At 40.9% G+C, this 13563-nt stretch overlaps 1 protein-coding gene across 2 annotated transcripts in view; it reads left to right on the top strand.

Annotated features, from left to right (window-relative positions):
* FBXO9 (F-box protein 9) overlaps window positions 1–12325 on the top strand; it is a 45516-nt gene extending 33191 nt beyond the window's left edge. Inside the window, exons 7-12 of one of the 2 annotated variants that reach the window (XM_074991168.1) lie at window positions 2009–2127; window positions 2669–2759; window positions 5583–5678; window positions 6534–6627; window positions 8019–8173; window positions 9996–12325. In XM_074991168.1, the coding sequence (XP_074847269.1) occupies window positions 2009–2127; window positions 2669–2759; window positions 5583–5678; window positions 6534–6627; window positions 8019–8173; window positions 9996–10104 (664 nt within the window). In that variant the 3' untranslated portion in view covers window positions 10105–12325. The remainder of the gene's footprint in view (window positions 1–2008; window positions 2128–2668; window positions 2760–5582; window positions 5679–6533; window positions 6628–8018; window positions 8174–9995) is intronic. The other variant, XM_074991167.1, reaches the window with a different exon arrangement.
* Window positions 12326–13563: the final 1238 nt, after the last annotated feature.

The following is a 13563-nucleotide window of genomic DNA, read 5'->3' as shown; positions in this document are numbered from 1 at the left end:
AACTGGTTACTAGTATAGGATTATAGCTGTGGACACTTGTTTAGGTAGAAAACAATGAGTGCAGGCATTAGAAAATTCCCAGTGACACTTACCCAGTCAGATTATCACTTCTTTTGAGAATACTGTTTACATCCACATTAATAACGTGATCCGAGACTATGGCTACGTCTACATTAGCACACTACGTCGAAGTAGCCTATTTCGAAGTAAGGACATGGAAATAGGCTACTTCGATGCGTATTGTCTACACGTCCTCCAGGGCTGGTGCCATCGACGTTCAACATTGAAGTAGCGATGGAGAACGTTGAAAGGAGCCGCCTGGAAAGAAATGTGAAGCATCCACACACACAAGTGCTCCCTGTCGAAATAATGGGCCAGCAAATCCCCATGCTGCTCCTTTAAAGGGCCCCTCCCAGACACACTTGCCCTGCACAGCACAAGATCCACAGATCTGACAACCAGTTGCAGACCCTGTGCATGCAGCATGGGCCCCCAGCTGCAGCAGCCAGAAGCCCTGGGCTAAGGGCTGCTGCACGTGGTGACAATAGAGCCCCGCAGGGGCTGGAGAGGGCATCTTTTAACCCCTCAGCTGTTGGCTGCCATGGAGGTCCCCACTATTTCGAAGTAGCGGGGCACGGATCATCGACACACGCCCTACTTCGATCTTGAATGCCGAAGTAGGGCACTATTCCCATCTTTGGATGGGAATAGTGATTTTGACGTCTTGCTGCCAGACGTTGATTTCAGCATCGAAATAGGACATGGCGCGTGTAGACGCGACGCATGCTATTTTGACGTTGTGCCAGCTACTTCGAAGTAGCTGGCTGGTGTAGACGCCCCCTGTGCATTGTATAAACAGTTAGAACTGCCCCAAAATACAATTTTGTGTATAATAATTCTGCCTAGTGGATAGCGTGCTGTACTGGGACTCTCAATCCCTAGATTCTATTCCTCCCTCTGCCGTTAGCCTGTTGGTGACCTAGACCAAGTATTTTTTTGTTTCCCTTTTCCTCCAGTCTCCATGTGTAAATGTGGATAATGATATTGACCTCCTGTGTGATGTCCTTTGATATCTGCTGTTTGGAAAAAACACTGTATAGGATAGGTGGTTTACTTAGTATTGGTCTATAAAGACTTATGGTAAATTAATAAAGGAAAGCTGCCAGAGTTTAGAATATTTTTTTATTTTAGACTGCTAAATCTATATATTGGGCTAAATCCTGCTCTCCTTATTCATATAAGTAGTCCCATGGTAAACTCCTGGTAATGCTAATCCTGTGCTTGAATCCACCATTGATGATAGTAGTGTAAGGCTGTGTCTACACTACAAAAATAACTTTGAAGATGCTTACTTTGAAGTAAAGCATCTACACATACCCTACTTCGAAGCAGGGCACTACTCCATTCCTGGGAATGGAATGAGGACTTTGAAGTTGGGCTCCCTACTTCAAAGTTAACTTTCAAGTAAGGGAAAAATGCGTGTAGACTCTCTGCTGGCTACTTCAATGTAGTGCCTAACTTCGAAGTTAACTTCAAAGTTAGTTCGTAGCGTAGACGCACCCTAAATGTCTGGCTAGACAGAAGTTTTTAGTTTAATGTGTTTTGGAGACATTTGAATGCTTACAAGCAAGGAGTACCTTTGCTCACAAAACAGAGGCTATGTTATCAAATGTAGATGAGGAGTCTCAAAATAATAGTAGTGTGACTTTGATACCCATGTAGACAATGCAGAACAGTGCCAGGTGGGGACACACGCAGTATTCTGTGCTGTACTGTGACTGTCATATGTTGTACTTTGATGATAAAAGGGCTTTATAGCTACTGAGTGATTCCAAGCTCTATGTAGATTAATATTTAGTAACTAAGTAGTTTAAGAAAAGCACCTTTAACACTCTCAGCACCAGTCTGTTACTATGCTCTTAAAGTTCCCCACTCGTCTTTTGAGCCTTGATATTGGCGTTCAGCAAGATGTGCTAAATTGTGGGTTTTGCTTTTATATCTTCACTAGGGATCCTGAAATCTGGCGTCAAGTCTGTTTGAGGGTTTGGGGCAGAAGCTGTAATAAACTTGTTCCTTATACCTCCTGGAGGGAAATGTTTCTGGAGAGGCCCCGTGTTCGATTTGATGGTGAGGATTATTTTTGAAAACCAAGATATCTTCATTGTTGCATATTATTTTCCCAGAAAAAAAGTTGCATGGCAAAACTTTTTTTTTCGGGGTGCTTACCTCCCACTCCCTTCAAAACAACACAAGCATTGCTGTGACAAGTGTGGGCGTGGTCTCCTGTCAATGAAGTGAAAACTACTCCTGAGGGCTCGAAGTATTTTGTTTGTCAACACTTTTACCAACAATATTTACATGCTCCGAAACAACATTTACATGCGCTGACTTTTAGCAACAGGTCTTAATCATCACAGCCGTGTTGTTAAAAGCTGAGTAGTGTAGACATAACCTCTATCTATTTTTATGGGGTACAAATGTTAGGCCTCATCTGAATTTAGTTTGGTTTTGAATATGTAGATCTTCTTTAAAAGAAACATCCTCCTCTTTAGATAATAAGGTGGCCATACATGCTGTACCGCTGTGATTTTTTTAATCTTGGGTGTTTATGCACTTTTAAAAGATGCTTCCATTTTTGGGTTCTTACTTGTTTGTTTCACTTCTATAGGTGTGTATATCAGCAAGACAACATACATACGTCAAGGAGAGCAGTCTCTTGATGGTTTCTATAGGGCTTGGCACCAAGTGGAGTATTACAGGTAGAGCTATATTAAACTGGGTGAAAGAAGCACTGTTTATTCAAATGTAAATCTCAGTACTGTAAACACTCATACTTCTATTGAGCCCAGTGGATCTACTTAGTGTGTAAAGTTAGTTGGGTGAAGGATTTCCAGGATCAAGGTCATAAGGAATATTGTTAGGTTTGGTAAATAGAGGTAGGTTTAGAAACTAATTCTCCTTCTTGGTTGCACCTTCTCTTCATGTCAGTAAAACTAGATCTTTAAAGATTTTACAGATTTCTCCATGTCCCCAAATTGTTCATTCCTTTGTGTCCATCAAAGTAGTGCTCAGCAAATAAAAAATGAGACTAAATAAGAATTGCCTTTTAAATCTACTCAAGCAAGTAGGATTTAAAGACTTTTTTTATCTGCCTCTGAACTCTTCCCAGTTATTCCATTCACTGCTTTTCTTAGCCTTATTCCACTCTTCTCTTCTAGTCTGCTGTCCCTTTCAAAGGCTAAAATAAGCTATGGGATACCAGTCAATTTCATGGTCATTTATATAATCAGGAAAGGATCAATCTGTTTTTCTAGATTTGGTATCTGATGCTTGAATTTACTCCTAGTAGAATTCTGTGTCATGCGCTGGCAGAATCGTGATTTCTGCAGATTTGTTGGTTCCCCCACAGAAAATGAGGGAACAAAGAAATATACAGAATGCCCCTTCGACAGCAGCTCCAGCATGCCTACCAGTAGCAGCTGTAAGCAAAGAGCAGATCACAGGAGGGAGGAAAGGGGAGTTTGACCATGAGTGCATCCATGAGGAGGTGTAAAGGGCTTGAGGCTGCATGCCTGCCTGCATAGAAATGAGAGACTCAGCTCTGTCATTCTCATTATACACAGACTGTAAAATCAAGGACCCAGATTTTGCTCTGTCATAGTGATATAAAACAGGAGTAACTCCACTGAATTAAGTGCATTTGCTCCAGATTTATTCTCTTGTACCTGAGAGCAAAACCCAGCTGCTTTTAGCCAAGCTAAAAGATGCCTTACTGAGTGAGAAGCAGACATCATGTAGACGTTTGTCATGCTTTTTAAGTGATCAGGAAAGAGCTCCAGGAAGGGAGAGCAAATGAGCAGGCAAAGTGTAAGACTGCTCTTGCATCCTTGTAATATTCATTGTTGCTGTAGCTTAATGTATAAAAAAAAGGTGGACGCAGTTGTGTGCTTTCATTAAGGGGCAAAGATTTCATCTCCTCACACAATAGTGTGCATGCCTGAAAGCTGAGGCACAGAAAAAAGTTTCACCCAAAGCCGGAGAGTAGCAATATATGTAGGAACAGGAGGATGGGAATCTTTGGATGTGGGCTGGATCCAGCCTGTGGCTTTTCTTGATTTGGCCAATGGGATTTTCCCACCTCTCCCTGCCCACAATGGAGCAAGCTAGTGAAAGCACTTCAGCAACACCAGGGTGCTATGGCTGGAGCACCAGCCATGTCTCCCTGCTACTGTAGGCAGAGGAAGCCCTGAGCATAGCATGCTAGATCCAGGCAAGGTGCAGGTCAGGTAGGCAGAGGTGGTTCTGCCAGCTGCAGGGAAGCATTCCCTGTAAGCACCACCCCTCCCACTCCCACTGCCTGGGAACTGCAGCCAAGGGAGCATCGGGAGGAGGGGTTCCTACATGTGCAGGGTGACATGGCACCACATGATCCCAACACACACACTGAGCTGTGCCAGGTAGGTGTTCGACTCCCCCAGCATGCTCCTGCACCTTTCCTCTGAGACCGCCACCCCAGCCTGCCCCCTGCAGCCCTTCCCCCTCATTGTTGGGTGCACCCCAGAGCTTAGGGGCTTGTCGTGAATGAATGCTTGTAAAGAGCTAAACCCAGAGATAGTAGGTTCTATGTTGACAAGCAGTCAGATGAGCCAATGGGAAGAGAGAGGGGGAGTTCTGAATTGAAACAATTATCTGCGGGGGGGCAAAAGGGCAGTTGTCTTTTGTGTGACCAGAGGAGAGACAGGATGGTTTAAATCTGAACCTGGCTTGCAGGACTTCAGTAAATATCCAGGTCGCAAAAGAAATATGGGCATACAGATATGTAGGTGGAAAGAAAATGTTTAATCACAAGCAATCATGTTATTGTTTGTTTTGGGCTTGGCGTGGGACTTCTCATGTGGACTGACATACCCCCGCTGTACACTGTAACTTTTAAAACTGAATCACAGGGAAGTAATTCTTTGTTGTACTTTACCTTCCTTTTTTTAAATTTCTTTGTAACAGCTCACAACCAAGTATGCTTTATTGAATATATTTTTGTTTGTTTGTTTTTTGCTAATAAATCACTTTTTTAAAAGCAATTATTTGATTCCTGTGTCCTAGAGAAGATGAGTATGTTACTAGACAAATAAAAAGATTTAGAATGTTAGATGTTTTGGGAACAGAATTCCCCCAGGATTGTTAAGGTACAGAAACACTATTAAACAGACTTTTTCAGATTAAGAGCTAATTACACTTATTTCAGTGAATACCAGGTAGGAAGAAGGTTCACAAAGCTTATATAAGGTTCATCTTGACTTCTGATCATAAGCCTCTTTCCTGTATTCCTGCTCTGAACAAAAGCTATGAACTTCTGTATTCTTGCAATTTGGTCATGTGGGCTCCCGAACCAAGTCTTTTTTTTTTTTTTTTAAACTTTTCTGATGAGCTGTTTCTGTGCTTTTGAAAATATGTGAAAATCTCTTTTCAAAAGCTAGGAATGTAGCATTATAGCTGCTAACATTTCTGTGAAGGGCTGAAAGGAGAAAACGTACAATGTCGTCATCTTCCAAGTTTTTATTGTATAATTAATTGTGGTGTTGTAGATACATGAGATTCTTCCCAGATGGTCAAGTAATGATGCTAACCACCCCTGAAGATCCCCAAACTATTGTTCCTCGTTTACGAACTAAAAATGCAAGGTAAGTTGAAATTGCACCTAAGTCTGCATCATTCCTTGTCTTTTACCTGCAGAAGAGGGACACTTTTCACTCATGTTAGTGTCTAAATTTAGGATTAGTAAAAATAGCAACAGAAACTTAATTTATTATTTTTATCCATAGTTCTTTATAGGGAAATACAAAATCGAGTCCCTCCTTCAAGGGGCTTTACAATTTAAAGGCATCTGATTGTAAGATCAGTGCCTGGACAAACCCTTAGTGAGTGGCTAGAAAAGACACACACTGCGGGTCTTGTGATTTGAGGATTTTTTTTTTTTTCCTCTTAAGATTGGCAAAGAAATAAGAAAAGATGGCAAACAGTGAAAAGCTATCTGCATAGAAGTGAATGTTGAGGAAGGATTGAAGGAAGTATTTGTTTCATTGTATTAAAGAGGGTGTTCCCTCCTTGAAATATTCCTAGGAAGTGTGTTAAATTATGCATCTCCAAAGCAATGCAGTTTTGCACTGTTGCATAAGAATTTGAAAGTGATGGTAACTAGAAAATGAGTAAAATAAACTGACCAGTCTGTCTACTCTGTCCTACCTAAGAAATACAAGAAACAATTTCATGAACAACATTAATATTTGTCACCACTAAAAGGCCTGATGTTTGTTTTACAAACACTAATTGGGGTTGGTCCTGCTTTGGGCAGAGGGCTGGACTCGATAACCTCCCAAAGTCTCTTCCAGCCTTATGAGTCTGTGAAAACAGAAATATGTGCACAGGTCAATGAAGGAAAACAGCTCTTACTAAACGATCTTGGGTGCTTTTGTAATATAGATAAGAGTACTAGTTTTGAACTGTACATGCTTGACGCCATCCATTTGACCTTCCAGAACTGATGCAATCTTGCTTGGCCATTATCGCCTTTCCCAGGATACGGACAATCAAACCAAAGTATTTGCTGTGTTAATGAAGAAGAAGGAAGAGGTAGGTGCCAAAATAAAATACAGAGAAATGAGAGAACAATAGGAAAAGTAGAGTGGGATTCTTAAGGTTTCCTCAACAACTGCATCTTTAAAGTGCATGTGGAGGTGTGACCTGTACCAAAGACTTGCTAATGAACTTGGTGCAGTGAAGTATTGTCAGATATATTCTACAAGTGCTCTTTGGAGTAATTTAAAAACATATTAGTCTCCTTGCAAACATATATTAACTTTTTGAAACAAGAAAGCAGTCTACAGTGACATACCATGCTAAGCCTATTCACTGTAAGATAACTTTGTTCACACTTAAACACCTCTTTTTTTCCCCCCTCGTAAGCCCTCTTCTATCAGCCCTTCCCCAAGTTGGATGCTACACAAGGCCTGTACAGTAAACCCTTGAGATATGCACAATCAAGTTGCCTGTGTCTTGGGCACACTGACAGGCAAGTGGCGGAGAGACAGGAAGCAGGCTGCCCCCTGGTTTTTGGCTCTTTGCCACTCTGGGAGCCAGGAACCTGACCATCCCTGCTGGACTGGTCAGTTTCCTATCATCAGCAAGCCCGGGAGACCTGTCTCCTCCAAACTTGCACAAAACTTTGAGTTACGCAGGGGTTGCAGAAACACAACCCAGTGTAGATCGAGAGTTCACTCGATTAATTTGTAACAGTCTTGCTAAATTTAAGCAGAGATGTGTATACTCCACTTACAAGACTGTGTCATGAGAATTAAGCTAGAGGAAGAAGAAAAAGGAGAGAGGAGCAGCAAAGATCATTCTGACATCACTTTTCATCAGTATGGAACTTTTCGCTGCAACATTAAGTAAAAGAATCTAAATAATGAATACCTGTCAAGAATTCAATGGGGAATAACTGTAATAACTTTCAACAGCAGAAGCCGCACAAAAAATGAAACACATCTAATAAGCAGTATCAAAGTAATTACAAGGCTTGCGGTGCTGTACATCCAGCTAACTTAGTCTCAATTTTTCTCAAACCTTATATAATGTATGAGAGATCTTCTCTGAAAATCTGCTCCAGATGTAGCTTGGTATGAGTTAAACACTTGCGAGTAACATTACGTTAATTCTAGAGTTTTCTATAGATGAGACAGTGTAGGATGTATGATAAATAAGGATGCAGTAAAATGTACTTCTGACATTTAAATGACTTAAGATAAGGGTCATGGTTTGCTTTTTTCCATTTTCGTAGCATGCTTTCCTTTTGAAGAGCTTAAAGGATTGTGATTTTTTTTGGCAAAGTGAAAGTATCCTACCTATGAAGCATGGAGTTTTTGCTGTTTGAAGATCTGTCCTCACCCTTATTTGACATGTTCTAGTAAACCATAGTAGTGCTGTATGTTCTTTGTGCATTACTAAACTTTGCGTTTATTGCACAGAAACCAGTTGACTACCACAAATACAGGTATTTCCGTCGTGTTCCTATACAAGAAACAGAACACAATTTTCATGTAGGATTACAACTGTGTTCTAGTGGCCGTCAGAGATTCAACAAGCTTGTTTGGATACATCATTCTTGTCACATAACTTACAAGTAAGTTAATAAACTAAGAACAAGAGCAGGGGAAGATGTTTGTAATAATGCTTCTTGCCTTTATCTGTCAAATGGTGAATAGGTTTTCCGTCTAAGTTTTTTCCATGGGATCAGTTCTTAGTGCAGTGAATGTGCAGCTTGTGATGAATAAGCAAAGTAATTGATTTCATGGTGTGGAAAACAAAAATAAAAATCCCACTGCAAGGAGGTTAAGTTGATATTTTCATCCTGACTTAGGTTATAACACTTACACTATAATGTGTTTCATAGGAGGAGCTCACTTGTTGGAAAGCACAAGGATGTGCACCATTTAGGTCCCACTTAAACCCTCCAAGCAGATCTTTCATGGGCATAGCCCTTAGGCTGGAGTTCTATCATAGGGCGGATTTTTTTTCATGCTGGTTCAGAACAACAGTGTTGCATGGATCAGTTTGTAAAGTTCAGGAGGCCATCATGTGCTAGAGGACATGAGTGGGAATCTACCCCTATGAACATTAAATAGGCTAATAAGGTATGATATATCATTTGATTGTAGTGTAGATCAGTAGTTCCCAACCTTTTCAGTAACCGGGCACATGTCAGTGAGACAATTCCAAAGCACGCACACTTTTCAGCTGAATCAGTTGCTCATAAATGGCACATTTACTATGGTTTATACTCTTGCAGAGAGGTTGCAACATAGTAGTGAACACAACAAGCTAAACAAGGATCAAATGCATTAATGTTTCAACGTCACCACGGAATACACCATCTTAGACAGAGAGCACAGACACATTTTCAAAATTTGGTCAACATCATGCTAGAGATGTTGGGTGAAGGAGTGATAGCTGAAAGCAGCTCCCCTCTGCACCAGCCCTTTGAGGCCAGGATGCAGCATTTAAGCTACAGCCCAGCTACAGCAGGTTCCTGCCCTCCCTCTATACCCCTTGCCACAGCAGGGAGTTGGGGGGTGAGCTCCCCACTGGCTCATTCAAGCCTCTGGCAGGAACAGGCTCCTGCAGGTTTGGCATTTACCCTCACGGTGGCTCTACAGAAAGCCACTGTGGGAGGAGAGAGGAATAAATTGACTAACCCCACTCCAGCTGGGACTTGAGCCCTAGTTGGCATGGGGTCATAAGTTTACACGCACGCACGCACGCACGCACACACACACACACACACACACACACACACACCAGTCCCCCCCCCCATGCACTGTGGCTATGCAAAGAGCCACAGTGAAGGGAAATTGATCGAATTTCACAGCATGCTTGGACAGTTCTCAGGGAACACCAGTGTTGTCGATTTATGGTTCTCACTGAAGTGTGCAAAGATAGTATTCGTACTTGAAATTTCAACATTCCTTGCAATAGTTGCTTAAGGAGGGCCATATCCACCATCTGGTATTCTGAATCCTATGGCAGGAGAAGAAAATTGTGTGAAATGCCATGTCTTATCTAGATAATCATTCGTCTTATTAATAGTAAACGCACATTATTGGATAGGTAGGGCACGCTTTCACAAGAAGTGATGTGTATTCATACAAGGTTAGCTCGTGTGTCTGTGGCTTTGTGTACGTTTCACATTATGAAAATACAGCAGTCTAATGATTTGTGAACATAATGTTCGCACATTGTTATTCACGAGCGGCTGCTTCCCCTGGAGACCTGGGTGCACGGCCCCCCCACCCCACATTTGCCAAGGTTCTAAACACAGAACCTTTGCAAATGTTGAGACCCTACTGTATAGAATTACTCCTTATCAAACTCATGAATACAGAATGGAAGGATTTAAATAGCAGTTTGTATTTGGTTACAGTATCTCACTTTAACGTTCTTTTTAGATCTACTGGTGAGACTGCAGTCTCTGCTTTTGACATTGACAAGATGTATACCCCTCTCTTCTTTGCACGAGTGAAGAGTTTTACTGCATTTTCAGAAAAGCCTCTCTAAGAAATACATCTCTCTTCTTGAAACTCTTGCATGGATAAAAGATTTAGAGCAAACGAGCACTTAAGTTATAAATCTGTATATATTTGAAACTTATTTTAAAGCTCTGGGAATCTTTTTGGAAGAATATATACTGGTAATATGTTCTATTTGATTTAGGGTGGCTGGGTTTTTATTGTTTTGAAATCAAGCTTATGAATTGTTTTAAACTCTTACATTGTGAAAAGACTTTGATAACATGAAAAGTTTTTACATGTCAGTTTTCATACAGATTTATGAACCATTCTCTCTAAAATATGAGTCTTCATCTGCCTATGCACCTTAATGATATTTCAGTCCAGGAAGAATTGTAATAGAAACCCTTACTGTACATGTGACTTTGTGTGTGTTTGTGCTCTGGTGAAGGCTCAAAATGTGAAATAAGTTGTCCTCCATCTGTTTAAAACTGTGTGTTACTTAAAAAGAAAATATTTTCTCAAGTCAATGTATTTGCTTTAAGAAATGTCAGTACACTAAGTTGCAAACATCAGTCTAATGAAAAGCAAATCGAGCACATAGAAACCTGAAGAAGTATGAAATTTAAGCATAAAATTCAGCCGAACTATGGTGGTGATGCACCATACATGTAATCTGATCTTGATATGTCCATTAGAGCCAACATCCACTGTCAAGAGTAAGCCAGCCCCATGGACAAATGGTTGGGTTTTTTTCCCCCCTCTGTGATCCAAGGAAGAGCTCTGAGAGTGCATGGTTCTTCTGGTAGCGTGTCATAGTGCAGCTGTCACTAGTGTGCTGAATTTGATTGTGCACGGTTCCAGTTTGATTGTGCAAATGAGGGCAGGTCTCACTCAAACATGTCTGTATTTTGTTGTTAATCCTTCATTTAGTCCTGCTACAGAACCTGTAAATTCATTGGGAATTTGTCATACTTAATTTAACTTCTGGGGCTGCTACAGATTTTTAGGTATTGTGTGTTGCTTATCATAAAATACGTTTCTTGGATTTTCATGCAGGCACTGCATATGACTTTTGCATATTTAACTTGGGGACTTGGTGCAGATACTGTATGTAGCTTATGAAAAATATGTGCTTTGGGTCCTCAAACAACTGAAGCTTCTACATTTGTTCTGTTAAACTCATGTAAGATTTCTTTTCTTAAAGAAATTCCTTATACATATACCTTTTGGAACACCGCCTCCTTTCAAAATACTGACTAGGAATTAAGAGGATGCAAGTACAAAAAAGTTGTTGAAAGAATTTTACTTGTTCCATAATTTGTAAAGTGCTACTCTTACATGGAACTACACAGTTAAAGTACATCAATAAATTAACATTTTGCAAACAAAATTAACTGCTATTTCTTAATGGGTACTTTTGGGTACATTTTGGGTACATTTACTACGGGGGGGAAAAAGTTAAATGTTCTGCATTCAGTAAGGAGCCTGTACAACACAACTATACTCAGTAAGGAGTATATTGTGTTACAGCATGATTAAGAGGCAAAAATATTTGTTGCTTTAAAATCTCATTTTCTTTGGTCTACAAGACAATATCACTCTATCGAGTACTTAAGCTAGGAGTGCCTGTCATGAAGTTATCCATTGTAAGGGTTATGGTTAAAGCTCTAATTTTAGATTATCTTTAACTGGTCTGCAAATGCCATCTTTATGTAAAGAAATATCAATGTTTCATTTGTATGAAAAAAAGGTTAAAGATGATATCAACTCTTTTTTAGGTGGCATTCAATAGTTTTTGATTTGGTAGCTTAGTGATACTTCAAGCATGATGCACATAAGCAATGTGTAATTATGTATGTAACTTAACCCTGTTTGAGTCTTTAGCCTGTACAATAAAAACCATCTGAGGCTTACTGTCTTAGGCTTTAAACAACACTGTACTGGACACTTGCCTGCTGCCTCTGATCTTCTGTTTGATTTCTTGTATACACACTTTTTGAAGTTTTAAGTGGAGGATATGTTCACGGTTAGCACATGTCCTGTTGCACAGTAACCATGTCCTGCTGTAGTTTCAGAAGCTAAACAACCGTGCATCTTTACAGCAGAAGTTCTCGGATTTTTCCAAACTAAATGGGAAATAGCTCATACTGCACCTCCCACACCCCATTTAGTAGTATGAGGTCAAGGTGGTTTGCCAGTATCACAGGCTACTAATACTTGTTCACATGGTAACATTAAAAGTATATGTGGGACTCTAGCAAAGATACTGTTTGGTCTTACATTTTTACTTAGCCCTCATCCATGAGGGTAACTATAGATTTCTGATGTCCCAGGGTGCAGCCTCCAGCTATTAAAGCAATATGCTTTTACATCTTGTATTTCAACACAGCTGGCCCTCAGGGTTTCTTAAGCTTAATAAGCAGTTAAGGACAATAATAATAATAAATATAGTCAATTGTGCTGAAGGCACATGTGGTTTTCAAGTTTTATTTTTATACATTAATAGCATGCAGATAGGAGCTATCTCCCAGTGAGGTTTCCAGCTGAATTAAGATGTGACAAGTGGGTGTAACAAACAGAGGGAGGACTGTTGTAACAATAAGTCTTATCATTGTTCTGTGTGCTTATAACTATATCACAGTGGCTTTGATCCAAGACACCCACATTCAGTTTCTCAAAGGAAATGTATGCTTTTCAGCATTTGGTCCACAGAAAGACTTTCTTATCAAGGGAAAAAAAAACAAGAACCTGGATTTTTATAGTGCTTGTAAGCTTATACTTAATGCTTCACTACAGGGACCAAAGTGGACTGAATTTCAGTTGATTGACCGGGTCTGGGAATTTTTTCTACCACAGCATTTCTCAAGTGGTGTTCTGCAGAACCCCAGGGTCCTGTGAAGTGAAAATAAGGGGCCTGTGAGAAAATTCCATTACAGTAGCTGCTGCCTCTGCAGATCTCAGTACTGCTGCTGCTGAAGGAGGAAAAATGCATTTGATTGGTTTAGCAGCTGCCAGGGCAGCAGTAGGGATCCAGCCCCTTAAACCAGCTGTATTGAGTTCCAGTGGTGGCAGGACAGGGAGCTGCAGAGGGTGCCTCATTTGCCCTGCTACCTTCTCCCCCTGCCCCCCACTTCTGGTGGGTGTGATTCAGCTCATCCCTGCCAGCAAACACCACCATGCCAGCCTTCGTTTGGCTGGGTGCACATGGGTGCCTGGCATAGACTCCCCAGCCAGAGTCATGGCTGGGTTAGTGCTGAAGTCAGCTAGGGGCTAAAGGTTCAGACTAGGGATGTGGGGGGGGCTAGGGGGTGGAGTTGGAGACTGAGGTGGGTAAAGCCTGAAGATGGGGGATGGGAGTAGAACATGGGAATGGGGCTCTGCAAAATTCTTGAGTTTAAAAGGGTTCTGTGACCAAATAAAATTGGGAACCACTGTTCTAACATGTTTGGGTTTAGCTGGTGTTCAGTTTGCTACACAATGCTTTTTCCTCTATGAAAATTTGGCA

Source organism: Carettochelys insculpta, chromosome 3 (assembly GCF_033958435.1).
Source record: "Carettochelys insculpta isolate YL-2023 chromosome 3, ASM3395843v1, whole genome shotgun sequence".
Taxonomy (NCBI): domain Eukaryota; kingdom Metazoa; phylum Chordata; order Testudines; family Carettochelyidae; genus Carettochelys; species Carettochelys insculpta.
This window is presented reverse-complemented; position numbering and strand designations above follow the sequence as displayed.